Source organism: Vespula pensylvanica, chromosome 2 (assembly GCF_014466175.1).
Source record: "Vespula pensylvanica isolate Volc-1 chromosome 2, ASM1446617v1, whole genome shotgun sequence".
Taxonomy (NCBI): Eukaryota; Metazoa; Arthropoda; class Insecta; order Hymenoptera; family Vespidae; genus Vespula; species Vespula pensylvanica.
Window position 1 is genome coordinate 11,444,316 of NC_057686.1, and position 19,746 is coordinate 11,464,061.

Here is a 19,746-nt window from a genome sequence, read left to right on the forward strand (position 1 = left end):
TATAAAATTTATATAATATTAAGATATATGCAATGAGTTCTATGCATCTTGCCTAAATAAAGCTATCATTCTTAGAATGTTATTGAATATTCTCAAATAATTAAAAAGAATGTTTTATGTGAGGTGTGTGTGTGTGTGTGTGTGTGTGTGTGTGTGTGTGTGTGTGTGTGTGTGTGTGTGTGTGTGTGTGTGTGTGTGTGTGTGTGTGTGTGTGTGTGTGTGTGTGTGTGTGTGTGTGTGTGTGTGTGTGTAATGATAATACATAAATAATATTATTGTACATTTAAACCAAAATGTAGGACTGTCTTAAAAATGGTCTTATATTCTACAAAAAAGTCTAGAATAATAGCAGTTTTCTTAACATAAAATGGGAACATTTTAAACATTAAAAAATTCTCTTTCATTTATAGAAGTATAGATATTTTCTATATGATAAAGATGCAGTTGAAGTTCTAATACGCATAGGTCCAATATAATTCTATCTTTACTTGATTTAATTATGTGCTCATGGCAACTACATTATTGCATGGTTCAGTGTAATATGATTTTGTGAAATATCACTGAATGTTAAAAGTAATAAATAACAGATAGTGGAGGTACAGTAACAACACTGACATGTCTATGTCTCACTCTAAAAGATACACCTTATTCTATCAGGTACTGTAATGGGTTTTCTGTCATGGTAACATGCACCAGTCTGGAATACATATATTTGCAAATTTTTCCTTTGTCTATTGTATGATACACAGAACTTTTACTGTTTATAAGTCAATTGTTTTTAAAGTAAAAACATTTAATTATTGGTGTACTTATTTAGTCATATATATGAACAAAAATAAATAAAATCGGATCTGAATTTGTATTGTAAATGAAACTTACTTTTTATGTAGAAAAGAATATAATATAATATCACTGATATATATTAGAAATTAATTATAGCTTGTGTGGATGAATTTGTTTATAATAAAAATAATAGAAGTATTTAATAAAATGATATGCAATAATAATGATAAAATAATATTCATTAACTATAAGGATGTTGTATGTATGTATGTATTTTTGAAAATTTCCGTTATATACTATAAGTTAATATATCGAAAAATAAAAAATACAATGATCAATTAAAACAATTTAAATGATTTTCATATAATTAAAAATATAATATAAAAATTATTAAAAATGTAAGAATCATTTACAATCGCCCAATTATTTAAGTTGTTATTATGGAGAATCTTTTAAAGATTTTGGAGACACAAAGGACGTTCACAATGAGGATCTATTATATAATTGTTCTGTGTATCTAAATTAATGTATAAATTCATTTGTAATACTCATCTTATTTTACAATATTAAACTTGCCTTTTTACATTCAGAGGATTTCTGAAACTTTGAAATATATCAAAATAAGAAAATCTACAGTTAATGTTAAAGATTTGTAAAAATTACTTGATTCTACTGATGTGAATTCTATATAATCTTTTGTAATGTGAAGCATTTAATTTATTATTTAATTTGTTAATGTCATTTGTTTTACGACTTCTTATTTCATTTGAATAGCGAATTTTCAACTTATAAATCATAACTTTATAATTACTATCTATATACTCATGAAAAAAAGTAAAGTAAAAAAATTATATCTACTAATTTTGACACATGTATAGTATCAAATTATACTCTACTTTCAGTTCTTAATGCTAAGAAATTTGTATCATATTTTTTTATGTTTAACTATCTGAAAAAATAAAATCATGGAATGGCTAGTATAATCATTATTAAAAGAGAAATACATTGTTAGTTTTCCAGCCAATTATAAAATTGTATAGGCCTTGCACACTTAGACATTTAATGTATTTATGGACTCATATTCAATGCATTATTATTCCATATATAGTTTTTTTATCTATTTAAATTCAATATTTTTGCAAAAAAATTTTATACTACACTGCTGAATGCTATTTATCAGCCGTAGTTTGTTTATCATAATGTGTGCATACCATATTTTTTATTAGTTGTTCTATGTTATGTATTCCAATGTCATATATTACATTGTACATACACTCAAAGTCCATGTTGTCATATTTTGACTTAAGGAACGATTTCCAAAATATTCGTATAAACACTTTTTCGTTTTTACATGTTAAAAATAATTTATGAAAACAAGTACACTTTTATCATTATTTGTATAAACTGTGGACTTAAGTATGGATACCTAAAGATTAATACCCATGATGTAAAGTTGACTGTAACTAAACATATATAAGTATCCATATATATCTAAAATTGAAAACTTGATTACAAAGATCTTATTACTTGATTCGTATGTAAAATAATTTACAAGAATTTTCAATTTTTAATCATAAATGTAAATAAGAAAACCTGGATTTTTAACAAGTTTACTTTTGTCTGTAGTACTATATTTGTAGTACTAATATTATTATTTGAAAATTTAATTGAGTACTATTTTTCAAACACGATATCTTTTGAGAGAATCATATGATATATGTCATATAAATCTTATGGAACTGTATCAACTTTTATTTCTTAACTTACGTTCCTCTCTACTTTTTTATAAGCTTTGACTTTTCTTGCTTTCATAATATCTGATTCTACTCATTTGCAACAACTTTGTAACAGGCTTTTTAAATTAACGTCATATTCCTACCTGCTGTATTCCAATTCATGAAAATGCGAACAGCCAAGATTAGTCGTTAGCGTATTCATCCATTTGGTCCAAGTACTGGAATAGATGTACAGGTAACGTTTTCTGATGATATATCATTATCCGGACACCCTGAATTATTGTTTAGGCTGCCACTGTTACTGTCTAAAGTACAATTGACCATAGTGAACTGTGTATCATCCAAATCTTGGTTTTCTTCTTCATTTTTTCTTAAAACGGTACTATCACGCCTTTTGTACTGTAATTATATTAAAAAAAAATTCATAGCTCAAGAGAGTAATACATTTATCAAATTTAAAAGAAACTTATCCATATTATTTTTATACCTGAGGGTTTTCCGCAAGACAAATATCCTTTGATTCTCCATTTACATCCCAAGGTGATAATAATGGTTCCTTTACACAAGGTTCCACAACACCATTGGAATGTCCTCCCTAAATCAAATTATTGAATATATTACATGAAAAAATGATCTTTAAATATATATTAAAATTGAATTACTTTGGTATCTGAATGTGGATTTGTTGTAACTGGTGAAGATGGACAGAGGCCAGTAAGTTCAACTTCATTAGAAGTAACTGTAACATTCATTTGCTGATTCACAGGAGCTGTAGATTCGATACAACAACCGTTTCCATTTCGCACCAAAATACGTCCTTTTAGAGGTTGAGCACCATCTCTTAAAGATCTAGAACTCTCGCATTTATTTCGGCAATAAATGCTACATAAGCAAATTGTTATGAATACTATACTTATGCTTACACCCAGAATTATACCTATTTAAACAAACGAATATGTTATTATGCATATAAAAATAAGAAGTTTTGCTTAAAAGATCATACTTTGTTCTAAAATAATAACTACCTAGACTTTGATCAGGTTTAATATTTTGCGGTGGCTTCTGTTTATCTGATTCTATAACAATATTGCCACCCGTGATAATGATTATAGGATCTGATGGTTTACCATAACCTGCTTTTGTAGCTGCTTGTACAATTACAAAGTACCGTTTTCCTGGAACTAAACCTGGAAGTGTAGTTGATGTTTTATTTCCAGGAACTGTTACATTTCCCCAAGTGCCAGTAGAGTTCATTAAATTCATGGTATATGCAACAAAATAACTTTGTATCACTCCATTTATACTACTTGGTTCTTTCCATGCAATACGAACTTTTGTGTTATTGCCCAAAAACCACTGAATATCCTCAACTTTTCCAGGAACTAAAATAATTGTAAAATAAGTCAATATACTATAATTTTCATAGTATTTATCATTATAGATAATACTACCATCTTCATTAGTATAACATTCAACAGATTCACTGTAAATGTTACTTTGATTATTTTCATGTCGTATCATCCTCACTTTAAATTGATACAAAGTAAATGGCTTCAACTTATCAACAGTCATCTTGGTATCATCTCTGGAAGATGTATTACTATCGTTAATTTAAAAAATGTTGAGTACAAATACATTATATAATCCGATATAATAAACTCAAATAGATTTATATATACAGTGTAATGCATTTGGATGCTTCAACACTTTCTATATGAACTGCATGATAGCAAAGTTCGAAGGAATGTACACTATGCATTTCAGTTACTGTCCATGTCACATGTATCGAGGTAGATGAAACAGGAATAGCCTCCAAAGCCATGAATACATTACCTTAATAAGAAAATATAAAATAAAAATCGTGAATTTATTTAAAAGAATAAGAGATTGAATTACTTACTGGAACCAGAATGAGTAATATCAATGATTTTGGTTAAACAATCTCTTACTTCGCCAGAAATTACCATACAAAGACCCACAGTGTACGAACAATTCCTTTCTATGAGATATAAAAATGATAATATAAATATTATTACATGTAATAAATTATCCATATTGAAACCAAAAATTCTAATTCTTACCAAGATTAGTTAAAGTATATTCTGTAGCATTTCGGGGCATAACAGCAGTTAATAATTTGTATCCATCTGAATTTTCACAGTAAATTTGCCAAGAATCAAAGTCTGGCTCGACTTTATTATTTCCTTTCAAATTTATTTTCCAGATGACCTATACGAGAATAATCATAAATAAAATGGAATTCCAATTCTTATCAAATCATTTACTTATTTGAAAATTATTTTCTCACTTTAACTACTGAAATCTTGAAACTTAATAATTGCATGTCTACAAATTTTCTAATGTTAAATTCATTAGAATCTAGAGGAGGCATTGTTATAGTGCTCCAATTTAATTGCATTTCAGTCAAATTAGGCCATCCCTGTTTTGTTCTTGCTAATATTCGTACATCATATTTAGCTCCTGGTATTAAATCTACAAAATATTAATTTTATTAATCAAGTAGTTATAATAATTAAAAAAATTTTAATTTAATTAAACTTTATTATTATTAATTTTAAAAACATACCAGAAAGTATATAATGTTCAGTGGTGGCGGGTAAAAATAGTACTCTAGACGATGGATGTTGATGAAGTCTCCACTGTAATTTATATTCTACCACAATACCACGAGATTCCCTTTTTGTTAAAGACTCCCATGATACATTTAACTTTGTACTACTAACAACATTCATACTTATTTTCGGTGTGCTTTTAGGAACTAATTAAAACAATTAATCTTACTTTAGTCTATGGTACATAGTTTTGGTTGCTATAATTTATCAAATTATATATTTATCTTATTATTAAAAAATAAATAGTAATATTTTTTAAATATGCATACCACTTGGAGCTGTAGAACACAAGATGGTGGCAGACTGATCACTAGCGCCATATATGTTCCATACTCGTACGTAAAAAGAATAATTTGTAAATGGTTCTAGAAGTTTTGTTACTTCTACAGATGTGGAATTGCCTGGTTCAGGAGGAGAAACTTCTTCTTTACCACCTTCTTTTTAACAAAAATGATATACAACATAACTTACAAGCTCTTATTGATAGAATTCTAAAATTTTTAATTTATTACAACCTTTGATTTAAATATATAGTATTTCATTATTAAACTTACCAACAGGGCTATAATGGACGGTATAAGCTGTAATACTGGTATACGGTAGAGACTTTGGTGGTTCCCATGAAATAAAAATTCTAACTGGGGACACAGCATGACATTTTAAAGAGGTAGGTGCAGCAGGACTATTACGAGATGAGTTTACTTGAAGCCGACCAGCAGCCCATATTTCTCCTGCTGAATTTACAGCTACACATTGATATAGACCAGAATCCGATGGAACTGTTGCCGATATTGCCAATTCCATTTTGTTGTGTTCTTTTATATAAGTTGTTCGACGTCCTATAATTTGGAATATTATTTTTTATATTATGTAAATATTTAACGAACTTTATTACAATAATAATACTTTAATTTTTACCATTGACAGTAATATTTAGAGAATCCTTTAGCCAATAAATTTGTGGTACAGGTAAACCCTGTGCCTGACACTCAAATCTTGCAGTTCTTCCATTTGGACAAACTTGATTCGTAGGAGTTTTCAAGAATGATGGAGGTACCAATATATTTACAGTTATATTCTATAACAATTTAAATGATAAATTTAATGAATATCAAAAAATAATTATATACATATAGCTTTACACATACCTGAATTTCCAAATCATTTGTAATTGAATTTTTTGAAGAACAAAGATAGATGCCAGCATCAGAAATGCTTACATTTTTTAATTCTAGTATAGCAATACCAGTAGTAGAATTAACAAGAATGCGAGGTTGTGGAACATTGCTGTCACCTTGAAATGAGTAACTTGATGTAATGACAGTATTTATGATTTCTAGAAAATTACAAAAACTTGTATAATTACATACCTGTAAAGCGAGGTATGAATGTCCATGTTATAAGAGGCAGTGGATAACCAGATGCAGCACATGCTAAATTAAGGCTTGATCCATTAAGTAGCCAATGATTATATGACATTTGTGGAAATAAAGATGATGATTTATGTGAGTTTTCACTTTCTGATCTAGTAATAACAGTCAGTTTTGCCTCTTTACTTTTTTTGGTTTTCTTTAGGAATTCATTAGTCACTACACACCTGAAATAAAAAAACGAAAAATATCTTAATATCATTATATGAGCAATGGCAATGATATTTATAAGTTATATTATTATTTTAAACCTATAAGAACCAGCATCTGATAATTGTGTTGTACTTATATACAGAACACCTGGTGATACCATTGAATATCTGCAATATCAAAGATTTTCATGAATATATTCTGAAGATATTAATGATTATTTTGGTTTTTATGTATTAGGTATTACTAACTTTGAATCATTAAGACTAAGCTGAACTGATTCTCCATTATGCTCCCATGTAACATTAGGTGGAAAGGGAACACTATCTATAATACAAGACAATCTTACTACTTCACCTTCTTGGACAGTTACATTCTCTGGTGATTCTTTAAATACATGGGCAAGTTCTATAGTACCAAAAGATAAAAGTATTAAGTTTTTATATCAAATAAGCCAATAATATATAGCATAATTATTATTATAATCAACTTACCTGCTATTTCAATAAATGTTGGTGACGATCTCAGTAATCCTCCAAAATCAGTACGTGTTATGCAACGATATTCATCTTTAATATGATTCTTAATATTAATAAGGCTGGTATTATCTTTTTCTTTGAACTTTTGTGACTTTTGGAAATTCTGTTTCTAAGAATAATTTTTTATACAAATTATATTTATTGCTTCTTATCTTAATTAATCCTAAACCTTATATTCAAAGTTATAAGTACCTTAATGAAAAGAAGAGATCCATTACGTTGTAAATTGCATCGGGTAGAACCACACGGTGGCACTGGTTTTCCATTATGTAACCAGGAAATATTTTGATTCGTACCAGCTATACAATTAAGTGTTATCGCTTTCTTTCCCAATATTACATGACCACTAGGTTGTATTTCTATTGTTGTAGCAGAACCTTTTATTGAATCTGTATCAGAACCATCCGATTTAGATACATTTCTATTATTTATACTTGTTCCAATACCTTTGACACCTGTAAAATATAATTAATCATTTTTCGATCTATTCTAATATTAACAAAATATTTCATTTAAGTAAAGAAAACTTTTTATTTACTATAAATGCAAATCAATAAAATATTTTCAAAAGTTTTTCGAAAAAAAAAATAATACGTAGATGAAATAAAATAATTAAAAAAAAGAAAGCAAAGTGTGTAATTCAAAGAACATAGCACGCGATTACAAGTATTTCCGCAATTTGTGAATTGCCATGCGACATCGATGAGTGTAAACAAACAGAGTTGATGGCAACAGTAAAAGACGCACCTGCAGCACAAGCGGGCTTTAGTACTTCTGTAAACAAGATACTAAGTAAAAATACTCGCGCCGCCATATATTCACGCTCATTGGCACCGGTTTCACTGACAAATCTTAGCCGAAACACGCCGTCGTATAGCGAGACTCTTTAGAAAAAATCTTCGCCGCATGTTTGACATCGTAAGAAGGAGTGTTTTTGGCCGGGCCTGTTTTCCGAGCTGCTACTTAAGAAACTCTTTTGACTTCATAAATGCTTGTCTTTTCACATGATTAACAAAAATATGTTATTCATCGCGTCGTCGTTAAAAAAATGGAACCGGCGATAGTCGATTACCGTGACTGCACGTTTGCCGTCGTAAATGTAACCACACCAGTAACGCCTGCCTTCGTTTTGCGTTAGCACGCGATTCGTTCGTCCCTTGCCATCTTTCTCACCTCCCTCCCACCCAGAATCCAAGCGCCGAAGAAAATGATTCAAAATTCTTCGCCACGACAAGTACGACAGCGTCATCGTGTGGTCAACAGTAGAAAATACGCCAAAGTCACACTATCTCATTTTCTTGGATTCGATCAAATTACGGAAATCGGGTCAAATAGAGCGGTTTCATATCCTCCAATCAAAGACCTTGACGTATATAAAGTACACTGTGATTGGTACATTTGAAATATTGATTAATTTAATGCAATCTAATCGTAGAATCAATTTGACACAGTATTTCTATTATAATTGTATTAAATATATGTTCCTAATCTTGTCTAATTTTTAAAGATGGAGATGTAATTTACACGTGAAATGTATATCTATTTTACTATGTAGTTTACACAATTGAGTTATCTTGTCTTGACATTTACATTTGAAGCGCAGTGAAGGTGGTTACATTACGTAGTTAACGACGTAGTCACTTGGATCGCTGTAATCGAAAAATTTATTGCGCTTCAAAATATTTTTAAAAATTGTTTGCGTACAAAAGCAACTGATTTATTTGCTAAAAAACATTTTTCTCTAACAAAATTCATGATTTTTTAACAATTGAACATATTAAACTTCTTAACTGTAAAAATATTTTGATATGAGAAGTTGTCCAGATAAATCAAAAAAATGCAAGATTTATATACATTGTCTTTCTTTCGATAATAATATTACAAACGATATCTTTTAAAGCGAAATGGATCAAAAGATAAATTTCAATAAGGAAAATAAAAAAAATATAAATAGATATAATCATCTAAGAACCATTTTCTTATCTGCTCTAACAATTGTAAATTATATACATTAATTTTTCCGAGAATTAATTTCAAAAGTGATTTATTTATTTATTATTCTTTATAATCATTCATTTATTATATATATACATACATACACACACACACACACACACACTGTTTTCATAAGTGTGATTAATAAGCCAATTAGGTTATATATGTATATCAAGTAAAAGTATTGTTATATTTACATAATTAGTACAAAAATCTTGTAATTAATACAATTTCATAAGAACCCTGAATAAGTTTCGAAAATCTATACAGTAAAGGTATCGATCGTTAGTCGAAGAAGATTCAACGAAGATGAAAATGTAACGAGAGAATGGTCAATACCGATCGGAAGTGCTGATTTCTTAGATTCAAATCTACACCCACCAAATGGATAGGGGTACGTTACGATTTGCGTCGATGAAATTCAGAGGGATTTCCGATTTGCTGAGAGGAGGAGTAAGTCAGTGATGGGGATGATTCGGGTGGTGGAGTTGGTGGGGAGATGGTGGGGAATGGTGGGGAATGGTGGGGAATGGTTGGAAATGGTGGGGAGAGGGTGGGGTGAGTGGTAGAAGGGGGATATCCGCAATTCAGTTCGCGAAGCGGCGTAACGTGAAGAGGAACTAGTGTTCCGCCTTCGATATCGTTACGTCGCTATTAATTTCTCTCTTCGTATTCCAGTGTTCGGTCCGTTGTATTCGTGTGACAACTGAAAAAACCCGAAGGATATAGATCCTCTTTACAAAAGAAGATCAAATATTACAAATGGAAGAAAAAAACGCACGTTGAAGTATACACAAGGTCTATTTCCTTCTCTTTTTTTCTTTCTTTCTTTCTCTTTCTCTCTCTCTTTCCTTTGACTACAACCCCTTTAGGAAAATCTTATTGTCGACACAATCGACTTCTGTATCTTTGGTTTTCTCTTTTCTCTCTCTCTCTCTCTCTCTCTCTCTCTCTCTCTCTCTCTCTCTCTCTTTCTACAGCTATATATCCTTCTCTTTTTCCTTTTTCATTTTTCTCTTCTCTCTCTTTCCTCTCCTCTCTCTTCACTCCTCTCTTTTCTCTCTCTTCTCCTTTTATCTCTCTCCTCTCTCTTTCCTCTCTCCTCTCTCTATCTCTCTCTTTCCTCTCTCTCCCTCTCTTTCTCTGTATTTCTTTTTTGTTTTCTTTTCTGTTTTTTTCAATGAAATTAAAAAAAGCTCATACGATAACCCGCGTTTCGATAGACGGTGTGATTTGACCGAAAGCAAAGAGGTAGGCTTCCCTAAACGCCGACCTTGTCGATAGTTCACCAGTCTAATCGGCGTATCGTAGTCCTTTGGAGAACGAAGAAGAGTGTGACCGAAGTTCTCGAGAAACGGACGATCTGGACATGCCTACGTTGGTGCAACCAGTAAGTACATATAATATCCTCACGATTGAAACGTTACATTTGTTTTTGAGAATTGTACGAAATGGCATTTCATTTTTCCTTATTTCCTATGTCTCGCGAGAATAATTACGCTTAATATCTTTTGTCTTCTTTTTAATGATATGAACGATTGTCAGTCGATTTGAAACAAACATTAAACGTAAAATATGTCCCCAAAGATGATAAACAAACGGGGTGAATCGTCATAGGTGTGTATACGTGTGTATGTATATGCTCCATATATATATATTTCTTTCTCTCTCTTTCTTCTGAAACGACCACGTGCAAAACACGTTGCGTGGCCCGCGGATTGATGGACGAATCTCACCTTTTCGCGTCACGTCGTCTCCATCGTTGCGCCCTCTGACTTTCTTCCTCTCTCTCGCTCTCTCTCTTTCTCTCTGTCTCTCTCTCTCTCTCTCTCTCTCTCTTTCTCCTTTCTCCCTCTCTCTCTCTTTCTCGTTCTCTTTTTCTTTCTCTTTATCTTTCTTTTCTTCTTTTGTTTCGTCTATTTTCTTCGTACGTTATAAGACATTCTTACGTTACATTTTCGACAAAAAATCTCATATCTATTAAGAACTACTCGATCTACGCCGTCGCAACCTCATCGATTGAATTTTGAATTTTATTCGTACTTTTATTATATTCGCTAACGATAAGAATACGAACGACGTAGCATATTATAAACGTGAGAGCGAAAAGAGAACAGAGAGAAATCTTTCCTTTTCTGTAATCCTAGGATAACCGATATGACCCGTATTTTACTTTCTTCGTTACGTCACTATTTCCACGCAATTGCGACCTTCTTTCTTCTATTCATCAATAAATCTACGACTGTAGGATAATCGACATTGTTTAATCAGCTCACTTAACGAAGAAAATAATAATTTAAAAAGACTTAATCGAAAACTTTATTTAGTTATACAGACTTCTCTATTAATAATTCGATCTTACATAAGTGTGTACTTTAATCGACCAATCGTTATGTATATACGTTCGTTCATATCAATTTAATATTTGTAACGATAAAAAAGGTTCATATCTCATTCGTTTTTTGTTGCATTATCCCCTTACTAATATCTCGTGTACTTACTTTGATTTTGTCGACCAATTATAGAAAAGCATTATTCGTCGACCAATCGTAGCGTCGGGAGAATGAACGAATCATGTATATGCTCTTGAAATGATATTAATTTCGTGTTAATATAAAATTACCTTTAAGTCGACGTAATTATATCACGATAATACTTAACTTTTAATTTAGTTGATAATTGTAGAAAATCAAACGATAGCCTTTTCATTAAATCTATTAACGAGTTTAACATATCTAAATACTAGTTTCGATATGAGATCGATGTAAGAAAAAAGAGAGAAGAGACAAAGAAACTCAAAGTTTTCTCTCTTTGACTTGTGCCTACTTTGTAAAGGACTTCTATTCTTTCTTTACCTAAACTTTACGCTTATAAACATTGTTTTGAGTACTTCGTCTCATATAGCTTGCTTAGTTTCTATCATATCAAGGTATTACGACTTAAAGTAACTGTTTACTTTTACGAACCTAATTATTTAGATACTTTTACGATCGTTCGTTTGAGTACGAGATGTTATCGGGAGATGCATATGTATATTTCGACGAATCAGCGAATTATGCGCTGCTTATGACAGGTGTTTGATTTCTGTATACGATAGCCATAATATGCAAAAAGAAAAAAGAAAAAAAAAAAAAAAATCATTCGCAGTACAATTTAATTCTCTTTGATGTTAGAGTGTTAAAATCGAACATTTCTGTTCCTTTAGAAGAAATAACATCGTATTTATTTTTGTTTATGCGTACTTCATGGATATAGTTGTTTTTTTACTACATTATTGTCCCGTACAAGGAACTGATATTAGAAACTACGCATTAGTGTGTATTTGTGTGTGTGTGTGTGTGTGTGTGTATATAAAATCAGTAGAATCTAGCGCGTTAACAACGATAATTATTGAGAAAGCAAAATTTCGCAGAAGTTTTCTGTTAAACCGTCTCATAACTTTGAACTTGAAAGGGCAGAATTCCAAGAAATTTAGAGTTTGCCTCTTAAGACGTTGAATAGATTCGCTCGCTATCTCCCGACTCGAGAGAATTTTTTTTCCGAATTCCACGAACACGAGCTGGAAGTGACGTCCTTGACGTCCTGTTTTCGTTGTTGTCTATCGAAAGCTTGTGGAGCACATTCGGTTGTTGTCGTTCACAGGGATGAGGTCGAAAAATTCTTGGGTACGTAAGCTTTCCTACTGTATCCAAAATACTTGTTTTTTCGCGGGTTCCTCTTATCGGAGTGGATGTTATTCAAAATTTTTATCTATACAACTAAAAAAAAAAAAAAAAAAAAAAATACAAGTGTGACGACTTTTTGTTCTTTCTTTCCCTATCGAGTACATATGTATGTATGTACACATATATGTACATATTTTCACGAATGAATCCGTATACCAACGATCGTTTTTGTTCGAACGAAAAATTTTCTCGTGTTATTTTTTATTTATTTATTTATTTACTTTCTTCTCTTTTCCTTTATTATCTTTTCTTTCACAGTTGTCTTTGTCGTACGATGAAGATGAAACGAACACGTGGGAAGGTTCGGAACGTAATGAGACGACGCAGGGTCTACAATTGCATACGCAGCACGACCAAGAGATGCAGCAATTGCAGTTGCAGCAGAGAGAACGGGAACAACTTCTACAGGCGCAGCAGCATCGTGAAAAGACGCAACAACACCAGCCGCGAGATCAACAACGCGAACGAGAACGTGAGCAATTGCATCAGCTACAATCGATCAACAATTTATTGTTAGACTTGCCGACGTCGTCGAGTTTGTATCCAAATTATTCACATGATGCCTCTTACTCGCAATCTACCAAAAGTCCTAACATCGAAGGTGAGCTAACATATTTGAAAATATTTGAAGATATTTGATTAGATCATTTTTTTTCTCCTCCAAAGACGATAAGATTTGATCTGACTTATGTCAGCTGTAATTTATATAAATTTAATTTATACAAATTTAATTTATATAAATTGTTATATCAAGCTGGAGGGAAAAATAACAACGACGTGATCAACGAATTGACTTCGTATTTTTTTTTATACTGAAATGAACATTATCTTATATTTGAATTATAAAGATTAAGTTTCTTCAAAAGCAATCAATATGTTTGCTACAATGTTAAAACGCGAATAATTCTTCCGATTTCCTTTTTTTGTCATCAATTTGTCATTCTGTCTTATCTTTGAATTTTTGAAACGCGTTTCTTTTGGTTTCCTTCGCACAGGGGATATGAGTATTTCAGATCTATTCGGATTGAGTTTACCTCGAGGATCATTAATGGGCAATCAATCTGTAGTCGATTCACCCAATTATCGTAATTATCAACATCATGGACAACATCGCAATCAGACGTCCTCTCACCAACGTTATCAGGTAAATCAATATTAGATATACATTTGTAAAGATTTTACTACGTCATTGAAATTCGTCGCACGCACGAAAGTTTCTTAGCAGATTCGTAGAAAATCTATTATACGAGTCTTGTTTTCATCACAAAGCTTGCTTACAGGCTCGCTCGCTCGCTCGCTCGCTCGCTCGGTTGGTTAGTTGTTACAAATTTGAAATTAGTGAACATAGACGTCGTAAAATAGACGACAGATAAAGTGTATTAAAAGGTTTGATCATATCCGAAGAAGAACTGCTTATTTCTACGGAATCTATGGATACAGCGTATATGTGTAAAAGAATTGCGATAGTTAGACTCATTTGAAAATACGATTACATATCGTAGAGTCATTTAACTACGAGTCGCCTGCAAAGTAGGTGGATCTGGAGAAATTAATACGATAAAGTTTGTATAAATAACTAGATAAGCTCCGATTGTATTCGCAAAATAGCTTGCACGATTTTTAGATTTAAACATTAAAATATATTCAATACTTTTACACAAGATAACTTCGCTTCGAAAATATATAAAATTAAAATTAAATAGAATTAATTGACGAAGTAACTACGTATTTAAATTTAATTGAAAACGGTCGACTTTTATAAATATTTACCCGACAATGGTTTTTCATCTTTTTCATCGTTTATGAAGTTCCACGAAATATTGGAGAATTCAAAGACGTAATAATAATGGGTAAGGGTCGCTAGTATGTGTAGAAAGCCTATAACAATTTTGGCAGCCTGTAAATATTACGCGTTGGGTTGCGATAAAAACGCCAAACTTGAAATAGGCAGTATTGTGCTTGAGACGTCTGGTTGCTGCCAATGCAATAACCGGAACAATGATCATCCCCATTGGAGTAACTCCAACTACCCCTTATTCTATCCAGACCGACTAATTTTTCCCGATTCAAACGGCAAGCCACCACATCGATCATCGATATAAACTGCCACTCATTTTTTACTCAGTTCTTTTATATATACATATATACAAATCTTTATTGTTGTCATTATCATTAATATTTTATCATTCAAACAAGCACATACAATGTCCAATTTCACATTAATCCTTTTTTATTTTATAATTTTTATACAAAGTGAAAATGTCGAGATAAATCTTTTTCTCTTCGCTTCTTGGATACATTAGCGTTAGTAGTTAATGTATATATTCATATACATGTATATAGAGAAGGTCCTTGGAACGTCGAAATGCGTGCATTAGGCTCGGCTTATAATGCAATGAGTAAAGTAAATTACATAGAAGCAACGCGTCGAAGCGACCTCGATTTCGGTAGAGCCAAGTACTTGCAGGCTTGAGCCAAACGATTCTATCACGATCTTCTTTCTTGTCCTACCTCGATGGCTTCCGTGAACTTGCTGTATTCCTAGGAAGTCGATTCCCTCGTGATAATTCGCTACGCTGTTTTGGATATACTCCAAGGATTGTGTTACGTAGATACAATATATATATTCAATCGATAGGATCGAATCGAATTTAATTAGTATATCGAATAGATACATTGAAAAATCTTGTTATTTTGTCTAAAAACAATAGTGCGATGACAATTACGGATTTTATCCTAATTCGACTACGGTTGATGTGCCTGGTTCACCAAATTCGATTACTACTTCTGGAAGTCCAAGTACCCCTGGAAGTCTATACTCTAATCCATACACGTTTCCGCAAAGTGCTAACAGCTTGTATTCAGGATCATCGGCAGCAAGTCGTTCATCGCTTCAACATGTAGGTTCTCCTTCGTCACCTGTTCATTCACCATATGGCAGAGCTATTCGAGGCTCACCACCATACAGGTAATGCAGGTGTTAAAAAGACAAATGATCGTAATCAACAAATAATCTAAAAAGAATTATATTAATAACGTTCGATGGTACATATATTCGATTTCAGTAGTTGCGGTAGTCCTACGTTAGAATATCCTCATACAGCAGGATGCAATGTATCACGATCTAATTCACCAGCAGATTCGGAGACGAGTGGTTGTAATAGTATGGATGGTTCCTTGTCTAACATAATGGTAATCGTTAATGAATGAAACAATTCTTACGTATCATATCTTTAGACAAATTTGAAAAAATACAATAATATATCTTTCTTACAGAACTGTCTGTCATTAAATACGTCGTCTCATAGATGCTATCCTCAATCATTAAGATCATTAATGTCACCGGAAACAGATCTGTATGGAAATAATAGGACAGCGGCCTTGCAACGTATGGCGATAAAAAAATATTTATCGCCGTCTCATCAGAATTTATCATCATTGCATCATCATCAAACACATGGCCAAAATCGGACTCACCATTGTGGTTCACCGCCGTCTGGTACCTTCTTGAATTCTCTTTTAAATCACGAAAAGGGTTGTTGCTCAACAGGGAATCCACATATGATGTTAAATTCTTCTCACTTTAATATCCCCGATGCACAAATATCTTTGGATCGAGCGGCAAAGTTCCATCGAAATGCAGCTGGTACAGTAAATGAATAGTCTAATGACAAAAGAAAATTTTATATATCTTATATATCGAAACGACACACACACACTTAACATTATATATATATATATATTTCGAGCTATCGTATGATTTCCCAGCGCTCTGTGATCCAACTTGTACTTGGAGCGGTGTATTGCCTCAACGTACTCAAAAACCAACGGGATATTCTTCAAAAGTATTTCTTGGTGGTCTTCCATGGGATATTACGGAATCTCTTTTGATAGCTACGTTCAAACAATTTGGTTTGATTCGCGTTGAATGGCCAAAAAAGGAACAATCTACTACACAGCCAAAGGGCTACGCATATATTATTTTTGATACTGAAAAGCAGGTATATATATACATATACATATATACGTACATATATGTATATATATATATATATATATAGTGATAAAAATTAATTATAAATATGAATGTTAGGTGCGATCTTTGTTGGCCTGTTGTACGTATGATGTTACCAACGGCGGAAGTTGGTATTATAGAATTTCTTCAAAACGTATGAAAGGAAAAGAAGTATGTTACGTAAGAATAATTTTCTTCGACATTTTTATTTATATAAATGTAAATTAATATATTTCGTTCAAATCTAGGTGCAAGTAATTCCGTGGAGTCTTAACGACAGTAATTACGTTAAATTACCATCACAGAAGCTTGACCCGCACAAAACAGTTTTTGTTGGTGCGTTGCATGGCATGCTAACTGCCGAAGGTTTAGCAAAAATTATGAACGATCTGTTTCATGGCGTTATTTATACAGGTACTTTTAAATCGTTGTCAAAATTCAACAAGCGATTATTAAAATATTGTATGTAATTGCATAACGACGATAATTTTTTTACCTTTAGGTATTGACACTGATAAGTACAAGTATCCAATAGGATCAGGCCGCGTTACATTTAGTACGAAGAGTTCGTACAAAAAAGCAGTATCAGCTGCTTTTATAGAAATAAAAACTGCTAAATTTACAAAAAAGGTATATAATAATACATATAGAAACAATAATTAATAATCACTATATTATTTTCTCATACGTTAGGTACAAGTTGATCCTTATCTTGAAGATTCTATGTGTTCTGGATGTTTCGTCCAACAAGGAACTTATTTTTGCCGTGAAGAAGTAATTTCAAAATCATTATTACATTTTCACAGATCGAATAGAAAACATTCTTAAAATAATTTTACGCTTGCTGTTTGGTTTCAGATATGTTTCAGGTATTTTTGCCGTAGATGCTGGCTATGGCAACACTCTATGGAATCAATGCGATACCATAAGCCTTTAACGCGTAATTCTAAGAAGAGTCAGGTGATCGAATTATCACCTAATTTGGGTATTAATTCTAGTTCCCGCACTTCTAATTTTGGTATTTGAAGGAATTATGAAAGTGTATTCCCCGTGCAGCCACGTTCAGTTCTCTTTTGACTATTTGTTTTGATACGGACGTTGCACTGGTTGACTTATTGACAGGGTATAATGTTAGTTTTTATTATAAAAAGCTGTGGGCAGCTGGACCGATGATAAAAAGGACGATATATCGGAAATTCCAGCTTGTCTGCAAAATTACAACGATTCAGTTGTTATCATTTGTGAATGTGGTTTCCCGCTACATTCGGGACAAGCATTACTTTTATTTAATATGTTTACTTAGGGTTTGGTGCTCTTGTTAATTATTTTACTACGAGAAAAGTAATCGTGTCAATAATTCGCCAGAATGCACTGAGATTATACGTAAGGTATTCGCCTTTTCGTTGAATTTTCATATAGACTGAATGATGGCTTTATGGTGTTAATATTGTTTTTTTTTTACACGACAAAGTGAAAGTCGTTAAAATGTATAGTGATTATGGATAAGCTTAGTTGAAGCTTAGAATTTCTTCGCGATACTCTTGTCGCCATGATGATAACTACTTCTTGGCAGAAGATTTACGCTTAATTGTTAATTATTACTTTAACGAGACTATACATTTAGTCCTTTTCTGATCGGGCGAATTAACAATTGTATTTGTTACTTTTTTTGTATGGTCTACTTGATATATAGTATATTGGTGAATCGATTTTCAAGAAAGTATTATCCAGTACGCAGGCCGTTCTTCCAATTCGAACAGTCGCCTAGCAATAATACCCACCGTTAGTTTTACTTTATATTATATAGTGTAGAAAAAGAATACCGATTCGTGCCCACTGTAGTTAATAATTTATATTGTTAGTTGGGAAGCGGTAAGCTTTTTATAAGTCTTTATCCGCTGGGACTGTTTAACTGTTGACGAAATGGAGAAGTACACGGTCTACGATTCTGGTACGCATTATAGTGAATTGATTTTGTTTTTATTTTTTGTTACTATATTGCGTTACATATATTTTCTTTCGATAAAATGTCGCCGTATATCCTTTACCCGCGTTTCTCATGTTTTGATATAATTTTGTTGAATTAATTAAAAGTCATATTTTTGCAGATAATCTTATGCTGTTATTTTTCTTTCTTTCTTTTTTTTTTCTTTTTTTCTTTTTTTTTTCTTTTTCTTTTTTGTTGTTCTTTTTGTTCACTTTAATTTGTATAATCCTTGAAATAATATTTCTTATCTTTCCTAATTTCCTTCATATCATCATCCTTTATCCTCCATCGAACGATATTAATGATACATAATCTGATATTATTGCTAAAAAAATTTGTTTGCTTTATTTAAAAAAAAAAAAAAACGTAACATCTATTATATTGTTTTTATTCGATATATTTTTATTGATTATGAAATAATTTCAATGTAACAGTTTTTAATTTGAAATTACGTTGGTGCCTTTGATGCATACTACAAATTTCTAATGTAATAATGGCATTCTAATAAAATTTAAGCATCTCTAATAACTTGTCCATTTCACCAATAACTAATCGCGCCTAAAACAGTAACGCATTGTTAATGGTAGAATATTCATGGGAAAAGTGAATGCAATAGAAACTAATGTTGAAAGAATATAAGACTGTTCAGGAAGAAAATCTACTATATAAAATCTACTATATAAAAAATTCTTTTATAGAGTAATATACAAAAAGTCACAAATACTCCAAAAACTTGAACAGATAAAAAATACT

At 31.8% G+C, this 19,746-nt stretch overlaps 2 protein-coding genes across 6 annotated transcripts; one reads left to right on the forward strand and one right to left on the reverse strand.

Moving 5' to 3' along the window:
• Positions 1 to 1,063: 1,063 nt before the first annotated feature.
• LOC122627126 (protogenin-like) lies at positions 1,064 to 8,439 on the reverse strand. Its single transcript, XM_043807975.1, has 20 exons — positions 8,019 to 8,439; positions 7,464 to 7,726; positions 7,227 to 7,380; positions 6,984 to 7,140; positions 6,834 to 6,902; positions 6,523 to 6,749; positions 6,301 to 6,446; positions 6,071 to 6,230; positions 5,707 to 5,991; positions 5,422 to 5,589; positions 5,107 to 5,298; positions 4,828 to 5,012; positions 4,601 to 4,748; positions 4,420 to 4,518; positions 4,199 to 4,352; positions 3,971 to 4,104; positions 3,545 to 3,901; positions 3,182 to 3,456; positions 3,007 to 3,114; positions 1,064 to 2,918 (listed from the first exon to the last, which is right to left on the reverse strand). The coding sequence occupies exons 1-20, from the start codon at positions 8,083 to 8,085 to the stop codon at positions 2,718 to 2,720; spliced, it is 3,549 nt and encodes a 1,182-aa protein (XP_043663910.1). The 5' UTR covers positions 8,086 to 8,439; the 3' UTR covers positions 1,064 to 2,717.
• A 1,393-nt stretch (positions 8,440 to 9,832) lies between these two features.
• LOC122627127 (cytoplasmic polyadenylation element-binding protein 1) lies at positions 9,833 to 19,118 on the forward strand. 5 transcript variants are annotated; one of them, XM_043807978.1, is made up of 13 exons: positions 9,833 to 10,064; positions 10,490 to 10,656; positions 13,250 to 13,592; positions 13,987 to 14,135; positions 15,703 to 15,959; positions 16,060 to 16,183; positions 16,268 to 16,637; positions 16,760 to 16,992; positions 17,085 to 17,186; positions 17,255 to 17,420; positions 17,509 to 17,636; positions 17,700 to 17,780; positions 17,865 to 19,118. In XM_043807978.1, exons 2-13 carry the CDS (start codon positions 10,636 to 10,638, stop codon positions 18,030 to 18,032), a joined length of 2,142 nt encoding a protein of 713 aa, XP_043663913.1. In that variant the 5' UTR covers positions 9,833 to 10,064; positions 10,490 to 10,635; the 3' UTR covers positions 18,033 to 19,118. The 5 variants fall into 5 exon arrangements, with proteins under 5 accessions (XP_043663913.1, XP_043663911.1, XP_043663915.1 ...); XM_043807976.1 differs by having other exon boundaries at positions 9,834 to 10,064; positions 16,057 to 16,183; XM_043807980.1 differs by having other exon boundaries at positions 9,834 to 10,064; positions 13,250 to 13,463; positions 16,057 to 16,183.
• The last annotated feature ends 628 nt before the right edge of the window (positions 19,119 to 19,746 follow it).